Source organism: Monodelphis domestica, chromosome 1 (genome assembly GCF_027887165.1).
Source record: "Monodelphis domestica isolate mMonDom1 chromosome 1, mMonDom1.pri, whole genome shotgun sequence".
NCBI lineage: Eukaryota > Metazoa > Chordata > Mammalia > Didelphimorphia > Didelphidae > Monodelphis > Monodelphis domestica.
Window position 1 is genome coordinate 660,765,809 of NC_077227.1, and position 20,947 is coordinate 660,786,755.

Genomic DNA, 20,947 nt, shown 5'->3' on the forward strand with positions numbered 1-20,947 from the left:
CAGGACAGCTGGAAAGTAGTATGACAGAAACTAGGTACAGACCAATAATATCTTATACCATTCACTAAGATAAGATCAAAATGACTACATGATCTAGACATAAAAGGAGATATCATAAGTAAATTGGAAGAACAAGAAACATATTACCTATCAGATTTATGGATAGGAGAGGAATTTATGAATCAATGAGAGATGGAGAGCATTATGAGATATAAAATGAATAATTTTTGAGAACATTAACTTGAAAAGTTTTTGTACAAATAAAACAAATGTTGCCAAGATTAGAAGGAAAGCAGAAATCTTGGGGGAAATATTTGTCTTGGAGACTTGTAGAAAAGATGCTAAAGAGATTCCATTTTGGATGCTACTTGGGAGGGAGAGTAAGTTTGAATGGGCACATTCTATTCGCTTGCTACTAGACCCTCTGGATGGTAGCTCCTATCTAGTCCATTCTTCCTCTGGAACTCTGGTGGGTTGAAGTTCTAGGACCATGGCACTTGGAACTGTGAGGTGCTTGGAACCAGCTCCATTTTGCTTCTACATGACTAAGGAGGAAGAGACAGAAGAAAAGATAAAGGAGTGATGGTCTTTCCCAGCTACTAGCTCAAAATGGTCAGTATTTACCTATATCATTTACCTCACATTCAGGTGTACCTTGCACTATTATGTAGGACCACATGCCTGATTATAAACAAAAAACCCTGGTAGAGGCTTTCATCTTTGACTAACACCACTAGAGATTTATTGATGAGGTGTTTAAAGAGACAGGAGACACTATTCCTTTCTCAGAGTGAGCTGAAGTTCAGGGAAGGGAGGAATGGATATATCCCATTTGGGTTTCCCCAAAACAAGAAAGATGTGGTATAATTGTGTCCTCTAGGCAAATAGTTTCCCATTGATAAGTGAGAATTTAAATAGATACTGTAATTAATATATCCCTTTATCTAATATAGATAAGCCTCTGAGAATGAGGTCCTAGGCAAAATAAAACTCTTAAAGAGGACATTCTAAGCCAGCCTTCCCTTGACCATCTTCATTTTGGGTGATATTGCTGAATTCCACTCCTTATCTATTATATGAACTCCCCTACCCATATTATATGTGAATCAATTACAAAGAGATTTTGAAGCACCTTGAATGATAGCACAGAATGTTTATGCTTTATTTGGTAAATAAAGAAGTTATTATTTTTTAAATTTTAAGTTGATGTGGTCAAATCTCTTTGTGCCCTCTGGTGTTTGGTGGAGGTACATGACAGAGAAAGCTTTGCAAAACCTAAAGCTTTCTATTAGTGTCAGTTATTATTATTATTATTATTGCTGTTGTTATTTAATCTGAGAAAAGAACTTAGAAGAAACACAACAGCTGTCTTTAAGTTTCTGAAGGGCTATTGAGTAGAAACAGGAACCGAAAGTAGTCTTAGAAAGACTTAAAAACACAGCATTGAAAATTTGATCCCATTCATTCCTCTTTTCTTCAGCATATTCCCTCTCTTTCTTGAATGTTCAGTGTCTCCCTATCTACTGGGTCCCTTCATTCAAACACACCAAAGCCTCCTCCATTCTGAATAAAACTCTCATTATAGCCTATCATCTTTGCTAGTTATTCTATCTCTTTTTCCCTTCTCAATTTAACTCTTTGAAAAAGCCATCTACACTCAGTGCCTCCAATTTCTCTCTTCTCACTTATTATGAAAATCTGGTTTCTAACCTCATCATTCAACTGAAACTACCTTGTCCAAAGATAATGAATGATCTCTTTCTTGACAAATTTAATACTATTTTCTTAAACTTCATCCTTCTTGACCTTTTTAATGGCATTTAACTTTATTTAATGACATCTTCCTAGATACTCTTCTCACTGTTCTCTCTTGGTTCTTTTCCAGGTGTTCCTTTTAGTCTGTTGCTAGATCATCAATCATGTCAAGTGCATATAATGGAGAACTAGAGCTCAGGACAAAGCTGCATCACACATACATAATTAGTCTCTTTCTTGATCTTAGTACCGTTTCACTGACTACTGGACATTTTCAACTCAGTATCCTCTAATCACCTTCAGCTTGTTCAAATCTATCCTTCTGAACCTTCCTATGAATATATAAAGAGATTTCTTTATTGTTTCACTTGGGCAAATTTGTAGACACAGTATTATCTTCTATCCACACTTACCCCATAATTGCCAAATCTTCTTTTCTATCTATACAATACATCTTGTTCAAGTACCCTCCTCTCTAGTCTCACAGACATCAGCCTTTTTAAGTCCCTTATCATCTATTGTAATGGTCTCTCAGTGGGGCTGCCTGCGTCAAGCCTCTTTTTACTCCAACCTATCTATATAGCTGCCAAAGAGATTTCCTATATGATACTCTTCCTCAATCACATCAGGAACTCTTGTTACTTCCAGTATCAACTATAGCCACCTTCTTTAAAGTTCCTCTTAACGTGTCCCTTTCCTATCTTTCTAGTTTTTCTGCACATGACTCCACAACATGAACTCTGTTCTCTAGCCATAATGACCTACTTCCTATTCTTCACACATGACACTTCTTCCTTTGTTCCCTTGTTCCTTCATTCCTTCCTTCCATCCTCCCTCCCCTCCTCCCTTCTACTCTCCCTCATTTCTTTTCTTCCTCCCTCCCTCCCCCTCTCCCTCCTTTCCTCCCTTTATCTCTCACTTCCTTCCTTCCTTTTAAACCTTACCTTCTGTCTTAGTATCAGTTCTAAGACAGAAGAGTGGTAAGGGCTAGGCAATTGGGGTTATGTGACTTGCCTAGGGTCACACAGCTAGGAACTGTCTGAGACCAGATTTGAACTCAGAATCTCTTGCCTCTAAGCCTGGCTCTCAATTCACTGAGCCACCTAGCTGTCCTCTACTTTAGAAAGCCTTTCAAGAGTCCCCTCATTGGCTAGTGCCTTGCCCTCCAAGGTTACTGTTTATGAACTGTATCTTGTATATGTCCATTTATGTCCACTTTATAGCAAGTACTTAAAAATTATTGTTGATTAATCAAAGCTGCAACTTTGATTAATCAACAAGAATTATATATATATATATATATATATATATATATATATATATATATATATATATATAATGACTTGTTTAAAGGAAAACTTTTCCATAGTGATAGGCTCCCCAGGGAGGCAGTGAGTCATCCTTCAACAGAAATCTTTGAGCAAAGTCTTTATGATAGTTTCTTGATGTAGAAAAGGGGTGTCAAACTCAACTAGAAACAGAGGCTGTTAAACCTGGTCCTCTGAGAAGAATCCCTGTGGGCCACATATTCATATTTTCTATAGTCTATTGTCTTTTTTATTTTATTAAGTATTTCTCAATTAAATTTTAATCTGGTGGAGGGGGCAAGGGGGAAGGGAGTGTGTTTTGGGTTCCATGCTTGATATCTCTGTTGTAGAGTCACAGAGAGTATTCTTATTCCTGCCAATGTTAGACTAGACAGCCTCTAAGCTCCTTCCCAACTTTGAGATGCAATGATTTGGGATTGAAAAATGAGGTTTGAAGAAGTGGGGATGAGGGAGCTCATTATAGATGACCTCTATAGTTTCAGAAAAGTAGTGGATAGGGTTATCTCCTGAGGGAAAATATGAGATAAAGGGATTGAGGAGGTTTGAAACAGCTGTAGTGAGGAATGGATTTTAAAAAATAAAAGGATATCCATGTAATAGTAAGGTTCTAATTGATAGAAGATAAAATGAGCTAGCAGTAGTCCTCTTTAATAATATGTTTTTAAAAATCTTTACCATCTGTCTTAGAATCAATATTGCATATTGATTTCAAGGCAGAAGAGCAGTAAGGGCTAGGCAATGGAGGTTAAATGACCTGCCTAGAATCACCCAGCTAGGAAGTGTCCCAGGCCAGATTTAAAACCCAGGACCCCCTATCTTTAGGCATGACTTTAAATCCATTGAGCCATCTAGCTGCCCCCTGTAATGTTTTAGTACTTCCTCTAGTAGCATTCAGTAGTATGCAATAGGAGAAAAGGAGTATAGTGGAGAGGATCCAAGGTTGAGGATTATCAGTAGGGATCAAAAAGGGGAATGAAAAGGTAGGGGAATGCAAGACCTTATTGGATTGGATTATTGTAGAAACAAGACTGTTACGGGAGGAAAATGAGATCAAGTTAAGAAATGAGAGAAGATGAAAATGAGAGAGTAAAAATGGAAGAATTGAACAAGTTAAAGAAAAGGACCAATGATAACTAAGTAATATGGAGAATGAGAAACTGAAGAGAAAATAGTCAAAGGAAAAAAATACATTGACATCAGCAAAGATTCCAGATTTACCACTGAACTTTTCATCATTATTGAGAAACTTAAGAAAACAAAAAGATCAAATCTGTCCTCAGACATTTCCCAGCTGTGTGACCCTGGGCAAGTCACTTAACCCGCATTGCCTAGCCCTTTCCACTCTTCTGCCTTGGAACCAATGCACATTATTGGTTCCAAGATGGAAGGTAAGGGTTTAAAAAAAAAAAAGATTAGATAGCTACATAGGATTAAAATCATTAAAGAAGAAATTAAAAGAAGTTAATATGAAGTTAATAATAAGTTTGGATGAGTTGCTAGAGAATTAGGATAAAATTGTACATTCTTAAAGGGAAAGAATGACTGAAAGTGTTGGACAAAATGGCAGAGCTTTCTGGAAAAAAAACAAATTCAAAATTTAAAAACATAAGTGAAAATGAGATCTGAGAATGCTCTAATGAAGATAATAGCCTTTTAAGAAAGTAGAACTCAAAAAGACTATCAGAATTATTCTCTCCCCCATGGAGAAATGGATTATATGTGACCCATTTTCAGGAAAATGGATAAGAAAAATTCCCAGAAATAACAAAAATGAAGGACAGGGTACAGATCACCAGAATCCACAGAATATCACTAGAAAATAACCCAAGATTCAATTCACCTAGAAATATTGTCATCAGACTCCGAAATTTCAGTGAAATTTATATATAGCCAGAAAGTAACAAATCATTTAACAAAAATGCCTATCCAAATTACATGAGAAATGATGAATCATTCAGGTGAAAAGCAAGGGAAATTGACCTTCATATCAAAACCTTCTATTCAGCAAAACAGAGCTATTCTTTCAAGAGAGGATTTTTCTTTAACACAATTGGGAACTTTCTGAGATTCTACAGAGGAAAATGGTCCTGACAAAGGTCTATGATATGCAAAACATACACAAAGCAGAACCTTAACAAGTCAAAATGGTTCTGAAATAATGAGTAATAGTTATTTATAAATATTTATCATAGTCTATAGAAAATAGAAAGATTATTGTCTCTTTGATGCCTACCTGGGAAATGAGGGCTAGAAATTGCTAGAACAATCTTATTAAAAGGAAATAGAAGATGACCTTAAAGGGACAATTACTTTACTTAGAAGAAGGTAGTCAGTCATTCAGCCAATTAGCAACTATTTATTAAGTATCTACTATGTGTCAGCTACTGTGCTAAGTGCTAGGGATACACAAAAACACAAAAACAGCACCTGCCCTGGAGGAGCTCACATCCTAATGAGTGAGACAGTGTGCAAACAACTATACAAACAAGGTGCATATAGGAGTTGATGTCTCTCTAATGTTATCAGCTTGAGCCCCTGTTCCTCACTGTTAGCCACTAGGGTGTCCAGCCCCAATTATATTTAGCCAATTAACATTGATTAGCTTTTACAAAGGTATATTTGTTTTAAAAATCCAGTAAGAACCAAATTACAGTTCTCCCACACACACTGGGGGGGGGGGGGTGTGGGTGTGTGTACACTTTCCCCCATATTGCCTTGGTCTATAGAGAGAGTGAACTCAGATTTAATATGGTTTCTATATAGTATTGTCCCCCACCAAGTTCACATTGTAACATCACTTTCAGATGAGTCTTCATCTCAGCTCTTGTTAGCATGGGTCTCAAAGGTTATTCCTCTGCTCCTCAATCCTAGAGGCATTAATGCTGGACTGGCTGTCAAAACTGGCATTGACTAAACTTCTGATCCTTAGGTCACTTACTCTCCTGACCTTTTGAAACTCATAGGTGATAGATTCCAATCTCCTCTAAAATGAAAGACCAAAAACCAAAGCAAATAACTGAGTCTACATTCACAGACCATCTGTCAAACTCACATGTGGAGGGCTCAAGATCTTTCCCCTTACAGAAGTACCTTTTTCTCACAAGGAAGAAGCATCCAAAGATAAGAACCTGATTCTGGTTGTCTAGTGTCTTTTTAATGTAGCCCAGTTCTGGTTCCATACCTATAGCCAAAAGAGGAATCTCCTTTTCTCCACATGGTTAGCAGACAAGAGCTAGTCACAGAATATCTGGATCTGCTCTAAGGTTGACTGGAAAATTGCAACAGACTAACACTCTATTCAGGATCAAAAGGACTGGGCTTATTGGCCAGTAGTGTATTGGAGAATGGTCTCTTAGTTGCTAAATATGATGGTTTTTTAAAAAGTTATTTTTTAAAAATAAAAAATTTAATTAAAAAATTTAAAAATTATTATTTCTTGTCCTCATCCTTTCTGCTATATTTGACAATATTGACCAGCCTCTCTTTGATATTCTTTTCTGTCAAATTTTATGACACTATTGCTATCATGCCTCCTAACTGAGTGCTACCCAAAGCTCTGTCCTAGTCTCTCTCTTTCTTTCCGTCTGTCTGTCTCTTGCTTTTCTCTTGTCTTGTCTCTCCTTATTAGCTCCAATGGGGTTAATTTTAATTTCATTCTGAATGACTCAAAGATTTGTATGTCAAGTCTTAGTCTCTTTCCTGAGCTTCAATCCCATATCATCAGCTGCCTATTGGACATTTCATGCTTAGTGTCTTAGAGACATTTCAAATCTACCATGTTCAAAATAGAACTTATTCTTTCCTCCAAAGCTATTCTTCTTTTGAACTTCCTTTCTTGTCAAAGATATCATTCTTCTAGCCTCTCAAGTTTGTAACTTTGGCCTTGTTCTTGATCATCACTATTTCTTATCCCATATATCCAGTCAGTTGCCTAATCTTGTCATTTCTACCTCTAGACTGTGTTCACATCCAATCCCCATTTTTCTGCTGACATGTCTACCATCTTGGTTCAGGATTTTTATCTTCTCTCACCTAGATTATTGCAACAGTCTTCCAATTAGCCTTTCTTAAGTTTCTCACCACTCCACTTCATACCCAACATAGTCTAAATATGATCATGCTCATACCCAACTCAAAAACCCTAGTGGCTTCCTATTACCTCTAGAATAAAATGTAAATGCTTCTGTTTTAACTCTTAAAGCACTTTACAACCCTAACCCAAACCATCTTTCCATTTTCATTATATATAACTTTTCTCTACCCTCCTCTTTCTCCATTCAGGAATCTAGCTTTATTGCCCTTCTCTTTGTTCTTCATGAAGGACATTCATCTCTCATCTCTATGGCTTTTCACTGGCCATCCATCATGCCTGAAGTATACTCCCAACTTACTTCTGCCTTATAGAGTCCCTACCTTTCATAAGATTCCATTCAAGAACCGCCTTTTACCTGGTCTTTCCTGATCCCCCAAATATTACTGCCTTCCCTTCCTAATTAACTTGTATTTAATTAGCTTTTTATTTGCATATATATATACACACTTTATATTTATTTATTCCATATATACTTATATATGTACTTAGTGTCTCTTCATTGGAATGTAGGGTCCTTAAGAATATTTTTCATTTTTTATATGATTCCTAGCTCTTAGTGCAATGCCTAGAAGTTAGTAGGTGTTTAATTAATGATGACTGATTGGTTGATTGATTGATTGCTTTTCCTCCAGGGATCTATACTTTGCCCTGCATTAACATTTTTGTCAATGATTTACACCTGGATAGTAACATATGTGCCAATGTTCATTGAAACTGCAACTGACAAAAAAAAATGAGAGGAATAGCTAATGTACCTAATAATAGAATCCAAAAATATCCTGACAGGCTAAATCTTTCAGCTGATTCTAGTAAGGTGAAATTTAGTTGGGAGAAATATAGTTGTGCTCTAGGATCTGCTGATTTGATATCCCATGGTTAGGTGAAAAATAATTGTAAAATTCCAGAAAATAAAAATAAACATTTTTATTTTAAAATTAATTTGTTAATTAAAATGTTTTAAAACATTTTATTTAAAAGATTTTAAATTAAATTCTATAAGTTCCAAACCACCTGTCAAGTGAATACAGGTTATAACATTGTGAAGTCTGCCAGGACTCTGCCCTTATGCCCACACTAACATATAAACCTTTCTTCCTGTCTGCCTCTAGTGTTCTTGTTGATCAATTCATTGTAGCTTTATCATTGATCACAGTGTTTTTGTTTAAGTAAGCCCTTATTTACTGTGACAATGGCCCCAAAGACAAGAGTAGTAGTGCTAGTAGTACAGTTGTACTGCCTCCACTACCATACCAATCTGCTAATTTGGCAATCTTCTGATTCAGTACAGCTAATAGCAGGTGTTTGCTTATATTTACAGTTTTGGTTATCCACTGTAGGTCTTGGAAAGTATACCCTATGGATAAAGGCGCCCTGCTCTATAAATTTACACATGGATTCATTCATTATCTTTGTTAGATGGGGAAGCATACAAGAATCCAACAATCAGCTTCATAACCACAAAGTGGAGGAAGCCTATTTAGATATCTGTTTGTCTAAGAAGATTGGGGGGCTTTTAGTGAATTCTAAGTTGCATCAGAAGCATGATATGGCAGCCAAAAAAGATGATGAGATCTTGGGCTCCTTTAAGAGATGCATGACTCCTAGGAATAAGTTGGTGACACTCTCTCTATTCTGCCCTTGTTGGTCCACATCTGGGGCAATGTGTTCAGTTCTGGGTGCTGTATTTTAGGAAGGACATTGACAAGCTGAAGAAAATCTAGAGGAGGGCAGTCAGGGTAGAAGGGTAAGGAGAGCTGTTTTGGAAGTCATTGGACCTAAGCTTGAATCTCGATTCTATTGTTTAATAGCCATGTGGTTTGGCTTGGGATAGAATTCTCTCACTGCCTTGGTTTTCTTTATATATATATATATGAGTAGATTGGAGTAGTTGACATCTAAAGCCAGCTCTCTATCTATGATTCTATTATAGTTGTTTCATTCACTGCTACATATGTATCCCAAGCAAGACAAGATGCTCTCTGAACACAGAAAGTCCATTTTCTACTTCTCTTGTAACCTTTCACAGGACCTGTTGCAGGCTGAGCACAGGAAGTGGTCAGTCAATATTTAATTGGTGTAAGGCAAGAAAGGGGAGGTTTTGAGCTTAGCTGAGAGCCCCACCAGGTTCTGGCTGGCTGGCAGAGAAATATCCAGAACGGGAAAAGAAATTTTTGAGACTTCCCCTTCAGTAATGGAAAGGCATTGAAGATCAATTTGCAGAGGGTAATCCCCCCATGAACTGATGCTACAAAGAGAAAGTTTTCACTGGCAGTAGGAGAGAGAGATATGGGGGGGGGAGGAGAGAGAGAGTGGGGGAATGGAGGGAGGGAGACAGAGAAAGAGAAAGAAACAGGCAGAGGGAGAAAGAGAGAGAGAGAGAGAGAGAGAGAGAGAGAGAGAGAGAGAGAGACAGAGACAGAGAGAGAGAGACAGAGACAGAGACAGAGACAGAGACAGAGACAGAGACAGAGACAGAGACAGAGACAGAGACACAGAGAGAGACAGAGACAGAGACAGAGAGACAGAGACACACACTCAGAGAAAGACAGACAGAGGTTGTTTTTTTTTTTTTTGTCCAAAGCTGCTTGGACAACAGGATGTCACTAGATGGAGCTAATGCTCTGTGTATACAGACAACTGCTATTTCCTGAACTGGAAAGATCATGGGTTTTGCTCTTAAGTGTTTGTATTAATTCCTTACATGTCTTGGATATCATAGCTTTTTCAGAGGTGTTTGCTGCAAAGACTTTAAAAGAAATTTTGAAGTTAACTCCTTTTATTCTACTTTTAGCTTTGTTGACTTTTGTCTTGTGAGAGCTGGTGTTTGAACCTAGGTCCTCTACCCCAAATCCATGAATTCCAGCATAACTTTGAAAGGAGTGATTCTGTGGGGAATATTCTCTCCCCAGCATGGATTTTCTAACAAAGAAAAATTGAACTAAGGGGGATGGGGAAGAAGAAGGAAGAGTAGTCTTCACTGATGCCTCATTTCTGTTAGACCCCTATCACTATGAATCCATTTAAATCCTTTATTTATCATAAAGTCATATTGATCATACTAGGACTAGATTTTGGAGTCAAAAAGCCTGAATTCAAATCCTAATTCTGTCACTTATATGTGACTGTGCGGGAGTCACTCAAGCCTTTGTGAGCTTCACTTTCCTCATTAGTAAAATAAGGATAATAATATGTATGGGGAGGGGCGGTTTGACGGCAGGAACTCCTTGACCAATCTGATGTAAAATTATTTTCAAGTATTAAAGCATTTAAAAAACAAGCTGAGGTCCTACCATATGCTGCTCAATTATCTTAGTGTGTCTGCTGAATTACCCTAGAAAAATTAAATTATGTCCATATAGTTTTATCTCACATATTCATATCACAAAGTCTTTCTGCTTTGTCTTATCATAGGGTGAAAGTGGCCCTGGGTTCTTAAAGGTGATGTCAGTGGAACGTAAGCTCTGGCAGCTTATGCCATGCTAGAAAAGTTAAGTAACTAATTCAGCAGAAAAAAATGAATTAAAGTAGTTATACATTTTAGATTTGGAGCACAATAATTAAATACATATTAATTACATTAAATATAATTAAATACATATTAATTACATTAAATACAATTAAATACACATTAATTACATTAAATACAATTAAATACATATTAATATTAGCCAATATTAATAATTAAATAAAATAACCAATCAATCTATCAACAAGCAGGTATATGACACTCACTTGTGCCAGGCCCTATGCTAGCATTAGAGATACATAGAAAAAACTTCCTGAAACAGTTACTGTTCTCAAGGAGTTTCTAGTCTATTGTGGAAGACAATATCCCTATTTATTAGTGAAACATCAAAACATGGGAAAGACTTCCGTTCTTGATCTTCAGAGTGGATCATTTACCCAGACTGCCCTTACACTGGTAAGTCTTGAGTTCACAGAGAAGGGCCACCTTCGTGTGACTTTAAATTCACACTCTCAAAGTCCTAGCAGCAACCCTGTTACGGGAGATTCAAGGAGATACACTCCTATTAGTCACCCTTTTAGTTCCCAAGTCCCCAGTGGCGCATTTCCTATTTTTACAAAATCAATGACCATCACACCTTTAGTTCTTAAACATATACTATTTTCTTAACCATTAAGCAAAAACAAGAATAATAATGTTATACTAATTTAATATAAGGTAAATGCAAAAATAACTAGAGTCCTCTGATAAACCTGGGTCACATTCTCCAAATGTGTGTTGTGTTTGAGAGTCTATGGGAAAGAACAGGTACACAATGATAAAAACCATCAGAAAGGGATATGAGCAAAGAAGCCAATGTGATCAAGGCATTTCAAAATTATGAACTGTAGACATTGATGTTTTTGGCACCTTCAAGCATAATCTTCACAACATGAAGCCACTTTGCTAGTTGCTCCCCTTCTGGTCTTCATGGCTCGCCTGCTGAGTAAATCCTCTCTGCTTCGGCTCTTGAACTGATGATGTCATGACAAACAGATTAACTCATAATCAATCTTAACAGGGCACTGAGAAGTGGGACGTTAATGTAGTGACATATAGTTCCCTTAAGTCATAGAACTGCAAAGACTTCAATTTGGCTCTCTCAGCAGTACAGAGAAGCACAGTCATTCAACAGGATTATTTTGTTCAATCGATTTTCAGTATTTTTTTTTTTAAGAGCAAAACATAGCTCATAGAAAATCTTCTTAGGTTTATTCCCTGAACAGTGCAGACAAGTAAAGCCAGCTCTTTACTCAGCAAGATTCTGGGTTGTCCAATTGGACCCAAGTCTATGCTTAAAGCAAAACAGTTGCAAAACATATCTTTTCTCCTTGTTTACTTCTTCTCAAATCAAAGAAGGCTTTAGGGAGCAGCTAGGTACCACGGAGAGGTTTCACTTCTCTCAAGCTTTTTGTTATATCATAGTTTTTTGGGAGGGTAATTTGGTAGAGATCCAAATTGTCCACCATCTTGGTTCTACTCCCTCTTCTCAAGCTGTTAATGGCTCTGGAAAACTTGGGCAGGTCAGTTCTCTTCCAGGGAGCGTCTAGTTAATCAGAAGGTTTCCAACACTGAAACCTTCCAGTCATCTGACTCTTCTGCTGGCTTCTTTTAAAAAAAAAAAATCCTTACCTTCTGTCTTAGAATCAATATTGGTTCCAAGGCAGAGGAACAATAAGGGCTAGGCAATGAGGATTAAGTGACTTGCCTAGGGTCACACAGTTGGAAAGTATCTGAGGCCATATTTGAACCCAGAACCTCCTGTCTTTAGCTGGCTTCCTATCCACTGAGCCACCTAGTTGCACCTGCTGGCTTCTTATCTCAATTACTTCACAGCTGGATTTTCTACCACTTTCATTTCTTTTTTTAAATTGAAATTTATTTATTTAATTTATTAATTTAGAATATTTTTTTCATGGTTCCATGATTCATGTTCTTTCCTTTCCCTTCTCCCCCCTCCCATAGCCAACGCGCAATTCCACTGGATTTTACATGTGTCATTGATCAAGACCCATTTCCCTATTATTGATAATTGCACCAGGGTGCAATTATCCCCATCAACCCATGTGATCAAGCAAATGTTTTTCTTCTGTGTTTCTACTCCCACAGTTCTTTCTCATAAGTCCCTCAGAATTGTTCTGGATCATTGCATTGCTGCTAGTAGAGAAGTTCATTACATTCGATTGTGCCACAGTTTATCTGTCTCTGTATATAAGGTTCTCCTGGTTCTGCTCCTTTCACTCTGCATCACTTCCTGGAGGTTGTTCCAGTTCCCATGGAATTTCTCCAGTTCATTATTCTTTTGAGCACAGTAGTATTCCATCACCAACATAAACCATAATTTGTTCAGCCATTCCCCAATTGGAGGGCATCCCCTCATTTTCCAATTTTTGGCCACTACAAAGAGTGCAGCTATGAATATTGTTGTACAAGTCTTTTTTTCCTTATTATCTCTTTGGGGCACAAACCCAGCATACCACTTTCATTTCAAATCACAGTATCCTGTTGATAATTGGCTCATTTTTTCCCCTTAGTAGGTAAAGCTCATGAAATCCATCTTTCAGTAATTTATTAAATGAACACTTCCTATTTAATCTCCACATAACCTCCAAACAATTATTTGGCTTAGCACTTTGTCAGTTTTAATCTCTCAAACTGTAAAAACAAGACAAGGTCTCATTTGTAGCTATAGTTTTATCTCTCACTCACCTAGGAAATATGGCTTAATCTAGTAAACCTTTAAGTTTGTTTTATTGAGAGAAATTAGACTCCTGATTTCATTAGCAGAGAAGAACTCCTCATTGAGGAAACTCCCTCTACTAACGCAGGTCAACACATCTTCTCTGTGATTTAGAATCTTAGAGATGACTTATAGCAATGAGAGGTTAACTGACTTGCCTAGGACCCCATATTCAGAGGCAGAATTAGAACCCAAGTCTTCTTTGCTTTTAGGGCAAATTTTTGTCCAACTATGCCACGCTGCACCTCACTAATGTTCATTTTTTTAAAAAATTCACTATAATTTCTCTATTCTTCTTGTTCTCCAGCAGAATTAACCTCTCATAACAAAGAAGTGTGGTTAAGCAAAATAATCTCATCAATGACCATATATGATAACATAAGAGTCATTTTGCACCTACAATCCACCACTTCTCTGCCCAGAGTAGGGAAGTATGCTTTACCATCATCCTCTGTAGTTAGTCCTGGTCATTGCTCTGATCAGTTAAGATTTCTTTTGATGTTTTCTTATTGTGATCATTACACAAATTGTTCTCTTGGTTCTGCTCATTTCATTCTCTTTTAGTTTATAAATTCTTCCCAAATTTATTTGAATTCCTTATATGTTTTCTTATGATATAATATTCTATTTTATTCATATGCTATTTTTTCTAGCTCTTCCACAATTAGTGAATATTCATTTCTATCTCTCACACTCTGTTGTAAAAGTCACAAAAAAAATGCTAGTTTACATATCTTTATATATATAGGACCCTTTTCTTTGCCTTTTAATTCTTGGGATATAAACTCATTGATGGTGGTATAGGGATACTAGGTAGCAATTTAGTGACTTTTTTAGTTTAGTTCTAAATTGCTGTCTCAAGCAGATGGACGAATTCACAGCTCCACCAACAGTGCATTAGTGTGCCTGTCTTCCCACAGACTCTACTATAATTTTTAAAGGCTCACACATGGGGAGTTTTATGTCTTGCTGTTACATCAAGTTCAATATATCCCAAACCATACTTCTGTCTTCCACTCTAAAGCCCAAGATCTGTCCTTCTATTTCATTTAATTGCTTCACCATTTTCTCCATCACCCTGGAGAGAAACCACATGGTCATCTAAGATCCCTTCCTTTCCCTGTAGCCCACCAATTGCTGAGTTCTAGTGGTCCCACCGTTGCAATATCTCCTCCATAATTAACTTTCTTCCATTCTATTACCATCCTAGTTAAGGCCTTTATGAAGTCTCAGTTAAATTACCGAAATAGTTTCTATTGGTCCTCCACTTCCAGTTCTTAACCAAATAGAATGAATATCCATTATATGACCCATCTCCACAAAGTCTGCAAATCTGTTTACAGAAGAGTTATTGAGAAGTGACCATAGAGACTTACCTTCATTAAGAGCATTTTTAAAAATTCATCTCCCCAGGTGACAAGACCATGCATGGGCACCTGCAAAGCTCTCATCACATTTCCTTTGCTGAAATTCTTGCCCCGCGCAGTGTTGCCAAGAATTGTCATATTCTGGAGAAGCCATCAGAGTTAGCGAGCTGCCTTCCTGTCTGTTAGAACAGAAGGTGCTGTGACAGGGAAGGGGTGCATATGGGCTTCCTTCCAGTTTACTACTAATTTTGTAGCCACCCTTCAAAACTCCAGCAAATATTTTGTGATGTTGCAGGGTGTTACAAAAAGTGAAACGCAAGCTGTTATTCAGCTGGTGTGAGGACTTTACAAACAAAGATGGAAAGGGATCTGTTCCTAGCAAACTATTAACTCTGTTGGAGCCCACAGATTTGTAGGAACAAAAGTTGTTTCCATAAAATTCTTTACTGTTTGGGTCAGAGGGCTTCTTCATGTTTTCCCAATCTCAATTAATTTAACTGAGAAGATGCTTTATCAAGTGAGAATGCCAATTTAATTGAATTGTAGAAACAATTAGGTGTGAACAATCCCTAGACGCCTCTATGGAATCAACTGATCCATCAAAGGCATAAACTAGGTGGGAATAATTTAATTAATGAAGTTGGGAAGGAGAGGAGTGTTTCAAGCCATTGGATGAAATATCAGGTTTTTAGTTGAGTTGAGTTTTCCTTTACATTATTGATAGCAAAAGATTTTCCTGCTTCTGATCATTTTACTTCATTCAAATCTTCTCAAGTTTTTCTGAATTCCTCATATTTGTAAATTTCTCTTCGGGGCAATTCTATTCTAATGCATTTAAATGCCAAAGTTTGTTCAGTCATTCCCCTAGTGCACACTAACTCTGTAGTTCTTCACTTCTATAAAAAGTGCTGATTTAAATATTGTTACATTTATGAGACTGTTTTTTGTTCTAGTACCTTGGAGCACATATTTACTTGTGGTATCACTGGCTCAAGGCCTGGTAGAGTTAGTTTAGAGACTCTTTTGTTTTCCAGAATGGTTGGGCCAGTTCATAGTTCAGCCAGCAATGCGATAGTGTGCCTGTATGTATATCCCAGCATTTTCAACTTTTGTTGTCTTTGCCAATTTGATGGGTATGAGATGAAATCAAAGCACTGAACCAATTTGTATTTCTGTCATTATTAATGATTTGGATTATTTCAGATGCCTATTAATAATTTAAATTTCTACTTAATTTCTGGCTTTTAACCTTTTATCATTTGTTGGTTTTATATATATTTGAATATAACATCTTTATTAGAGATATTTGTTGCAAAGACGTTTTCTTCGACTTAATTACTTTTCTTCTAATTCTAGCTACATTGATATATATATATGATATATATTGCCCCCATGTTGATTTTTTAAAAAGTATTGATTGAAAGAATTTGACATACCTCTGGGCCTATGCCTATCAGAGAAGGAGATTTCAGAGATACATTTAAGCATCTATTTCCAGAGTTAAGTTTTTGGAATATTTTGCAGAGCCAGAGTCATGTATTTGTAACCAAGGATGAGGGTGAGGGGTGAGGGAAGAAATTTTATTTTATTAAAAAAATTTTTTTTTAATTTTAATTGATTTAGAGCATTTCCCCAGGATTACAAAAATCATATTTTTTCCCTCCCCTGAGGGAAGGAATTTTAAATCCCCTTTTAGTATCTCTTTGAAGAGATGGGATGGATAACATATCCAGAAAGGGATCTGTGAGAACAATTAAATGTACTGAGAAAAGTTCTCTTGTGACCTCTTTGGGTCTGGGAAGTGCTGATTCAGGATGCTAGAAACACCACAACTCTCAGGGCACAGCAGAGAGCAACCGACCTCTCAGGGGAATGTCACTGAGATCCTAGGAAGGCAAAAAAGAACTTCCATCCTGCTGGGAGCTTGGCCCCACTGAGAAGCGGGAGCCCCCTCTCCTCTCTTCTCTGCACTGGGGAGAGCACATCTCAGACAAAGACTTGCCTACTCAACTGGGGTTTTCTTGGCAAATTTTGCCATTTTCGTCTCTGGCTCAAGGAATATAGTGGAGAGAGCTATAAATTCTGAGTCAGGAAGATCTGGGTTCAAATAGGACCCCAGGTTCTTACTAGTGGTGGGATCCTAGGTAGATCTTTTAATATCTCTTGGCTTTAACTTCCCTCTCTATAAATTCAGACTTCATAATACAACAGATCCCTTCTAGCTCTAAGTCAGTGGTAGGGATGGGGTTTTGGAAATTGGAGAGACAGGACTTAATCTATGGGTGGTCTGTAGGATCAAATACAAATTCTTATTTGTGAGCATTTAGAGCCTTGGACGTCCTGGCTCCAACTAATCTTTCCAGCTTTATTATCAATTACTTTTCATTCTTTCTAATGGCAAGGGAAGGGAATAAGCATGTATATAGTCCCTGCTCTAGGCCCCATAGTGTATAATCTTACGTTGTCCCTCTCAACAAACTCCTTGAGGGCAGGGGGTGTTTCTTTAGTCTCTGAAGCCCTAAGCCTGGGCATAGCGCCTAGCACATGAGAGAAGCTTCTGGATATTTGTTGATTGACAAGAAAATACATGATAAATTGAGGGAGGAGAGTGCATTCCAACAGGGAAGATAAGGGAAAGCCCCTGACGTAAAATGATTGTCTTTGAGCTTTGCCACAACCCTGGAAGATAGACATTTTACAAAAGAGAAAACATTGTTGTGCAGCTAATAAATACTGGAGTGAAGGTTTGAACTCAGGGCTTCTGGACCCCAAGTCTAGGGTTAATCCCCTCCAATCATGCTGCCTGCGCAGTCTAATGATGAATGCCAAGGACAGTGGGTCAGGCTAGGAGTGGGGCGCAGGGTATCGAGCTGAGGGATTTTGGGATCCCAGCTGCCCAGCTGAAATCAACTGGCCTTTTCCCTGGATGGTGTGAATGCTTAGAATCCTGACAGTGGCATCCTGAAGTTTTTAGCCAGATGGCCTAGCATTTCAAAGCAGGAAAAGGGAAGAAGTGGGGTGAGTAGGCAAGGGGCTGGTTCCAACCTGCATCTTTAGCTTTGCTCCCTTGGAATAACAGCTGCCTTGATGTCCCTCGCCCCAGACACATTCTTCTTCAGCACCCCATGCCTGAGTAGCATTTCTTCCATTTTTGTGTCATGGACCCCTTTAGCTATCTGGTGAAGCCAATATCCTTTGTAGGATAAAGTTTGTAAATGCATAAAATAAAACAAGATACTTAGGATAATAAAGAAACCAAATATATTGAAATGCAGTTATCAAATTCTTTTTTAAAAGTTCATGGACTCCCCCCACCTCCCCCCCCAAAAAAAAGAAGAGGAAAAAAGGGTTCCTGCAACAGGGCTGGGTAGGCTATAGTACTGGACTTCCTTGACATCTCTCAAGGTGTGAGAAAACTTCTGGGAGAGACCAGTTGATAACAAAGGGCCCCAGTGGTAACTTGAGGGATCCACCCCACCAGAGCTCTGAGAAAAACCAGAATAAAAAAATAAGCATCATTAGGGTGACAAAGTGTAAGCTATCTGCTCATGATAGAGTAGTTGGAGAACAGTGTGGCTCGGGCTCTAGTGAGTGGTCCCTGAGCAGAGCCTTAGAGCCAGCCTGAAATTTAGAGTAAGTGACTGCTATAAATTTTGAGGGTTGATTTATTAACCTTAGTCATTTATCATCTAAACATTTACCATTAAATAACTCCATGCCTAACTAGGGAGGTCTTTCTTTGCCTCTATTTTTCTTTGTATTCCTTTATTCCACTTTAATGAAGAGCACATTAAAGGAGACCCTAATAATGCAAGAAATACCCCACCACATATCTTGGGAAGAGTGACCTGTCTAATAAATGTCTGAGTAATAGATCACATTTAAGATTGCAAAGGATTTTTGGCAGAAACTCTTCAGAAACTAGAGCAGTATTTAAAAAAAAATCACAGCTAACATGTATACTATATTTAAAATTTTACATATATTGTTTCATTTGAGGCTCATAGCAACCCTGTAAGGTACATTCTATTATAATACATACATTCCAGTGGGAGAAATATAGACTGAGGGAGGTTCTGAAGCAGGATATGAACTCAGGCCTTCCTGTCTCTTAAGGGGCAATATTCTAGCTACCATGGCAACTGGTTGCTTCATAAAATAATTTTTACAAATAATATACCTTGCCACTGTACAATACTTCTCTGGATTAAAGGGGGAATGGGTATTGCTGGCAAAAAGGAATATTGGCTACAAACTATTCTTATTCAGTGACTAGAATAAGAGAATAAAATCCCTGAGTAAAATAAGGGCAATTGATTTGAAAATTGGCAATTTATGTTATATACTAGGCCAGAGGTATTTTACTTTTTTGAGTGTATCATGGAATTCTCTGGTAATCTGGTTAAGTTTATGGATCCCTTCTCAGAATAATATTTTTAAATCACAAAATAAAATGCATAGGATTACAAGTGATCAAAATATTTTTTAAACGTAAGTCTGAACACTTCCTGGGGTGGAGGCAAGATTGAAGAGTAACTAGAGCAGCAGCTCTGTGTCACCACAAGAATCCTCTCCAACCAAGATTAAAATACTGCCACAAAATGAATATAAGAGTGAAAGAACCAACCAGAAGACAAGAGTGAAACAACTTTTAAGAAAAGAAAAAACACAAAAGGTAGGCAGAGACTACCTGGGGCACTGGGGTGAGAGGAGAACAGAGCCAACAAGAGGCTGTAGCAAGAAGTAAAGGGCAAGAGAAGAGCATCACCCCCCCCCCCCCCCCAATCTGCTGTCACAGGTTCTGAACTTAAGCCCTAGATAGCATTCAGCCCCTGAGAACCTGCTGGGGCAAATAGTGGTCCAAGTCAACCCATATCTCTTAAAATTTCAAACCTGTGGAGAAGTCCGGTATCCCAGCCCAGGGAATCTGGGCTGAGGCAGGCTGATCCCTGTGGGCACAGAGTGAAGTCAGGAATCCCAGTCTGGGCTTGGGACGAGGACATAATCGACAGTTTGGGTTGAGGATACAGTTCATAGGGGGGCCTCCCTGGGATCTTTTTGCCCAAAACTAAGGGTGGAGCTCTAGGACAAGGCAATCAAGGGTTTGCCTGATCAGATCAAGAACACCTTGAGACCAAACACTTGAGTCTAAGCCTTGGGCTAGAACTTGATCAGCCCCTTAACTGATCAAGTTCAGAGTGAGATCAAAAGCTTATACCTAAGCCTGAGGAAAGTCTTTAAGCTATTAGCTTCTCAAGGGGCAGCAGGGGAAGGGGCTCTCAGAGTTCTCAGCCCTCAGATCATCTGGTAAACTAGTAACAACCCAGAACATAAGCTGAGAATAATATTAAAAAAGAACTGAACTTTAAGAGGGTACCCCAACTTCCCAGAAAACAGATCCTACCTATAGTAAGATAGGAAAAATGAGCAAACAACAAAAAAGCACCTAAATCTAATTTTTGTGGAAACAGAGCAAGGTACAGACACATAACGGGACGGCAAAAGCAAAGGAAACACAAAGTCCAAAAGAAAAATATGGAGTGAACACAGAGTCTGGAAGAGCTCAAAAAAGACTTTAAAAACCAATTAAGACAGGCAGAGGAAACACAGGGAAGAGAAATGAAAGTGATGCAAAAATAAATGGGCGGATTGAAAAAGGAGAACCAAAAACTGACAGGAAAATTGGGCCTTAAAAATCAGAATTGACCATCTAGAAGCTAATGATTTCACAAGAAATCAAGAAACGATAAATCAAAGGAAGGAAAAAACTGAGGAAACCATGAAATATCTTATTGAAAAAACAACTGACCTAGAAAGTACATCTGGGCTTATATTTTTGTAAATATTCACCCATTTCTCCTAGATTGTCATATTTATTGCCATATAAATTGCCTAGATTAACAAAAGAGGAAATAGAATACTTAAATAATCTCATCTTAGAAAAAGAAATTGAACAAACCATTAAGGAACTCCCTAGGAAAAAATTCCCAGGACCAGATGGATTCACAAGTGAATTCTATCAAACACTTAAGGAACAAGTAATCCCAATACTATACAAATTCTTTAAGCAAAGAAGGAGTCTTACCAAATTCTTTTTATGACACAAATATGGTATTGATTCCAAAGCCAGGCAGACCAAAACTACAGACCAATCTCCTT

At 37.8% G+C, this 20,947-nt stretch overlaps 1 protein-coding gene across 3 annotated transcripts in view; it reads left to right on the plus strand.

Annotated features, from left to right (window-relative positions):
* Positions 1-488: 488 nt before the first annotated feature.
* The window catches only part of PIGF (phosphatidylinositol glycan anchor biosynthesis class F), a 79,408-nt gene continuing 58,949 nt past the window's right edge, over positions 489-20,947 (plus strand). Inside the window, exon 1 of one of the 3 annotated variants that reach the window (XM_007476866.3) lies at positions 489-612. Coding sequence is in view for 2 of the 3 variants with exons in the window: in XM_016422913.2 (XP_016278399.2) it covers positions 610-612 (3 nt within the window). In the remaining variant the exon portion in view is untranslated. The remainder of the gene's footprint in view (positions 613-20,947) is intronic. The other 2 variants (XM_016422913.2, XM_016422915.2) reach the window with 2 other exon arrangements.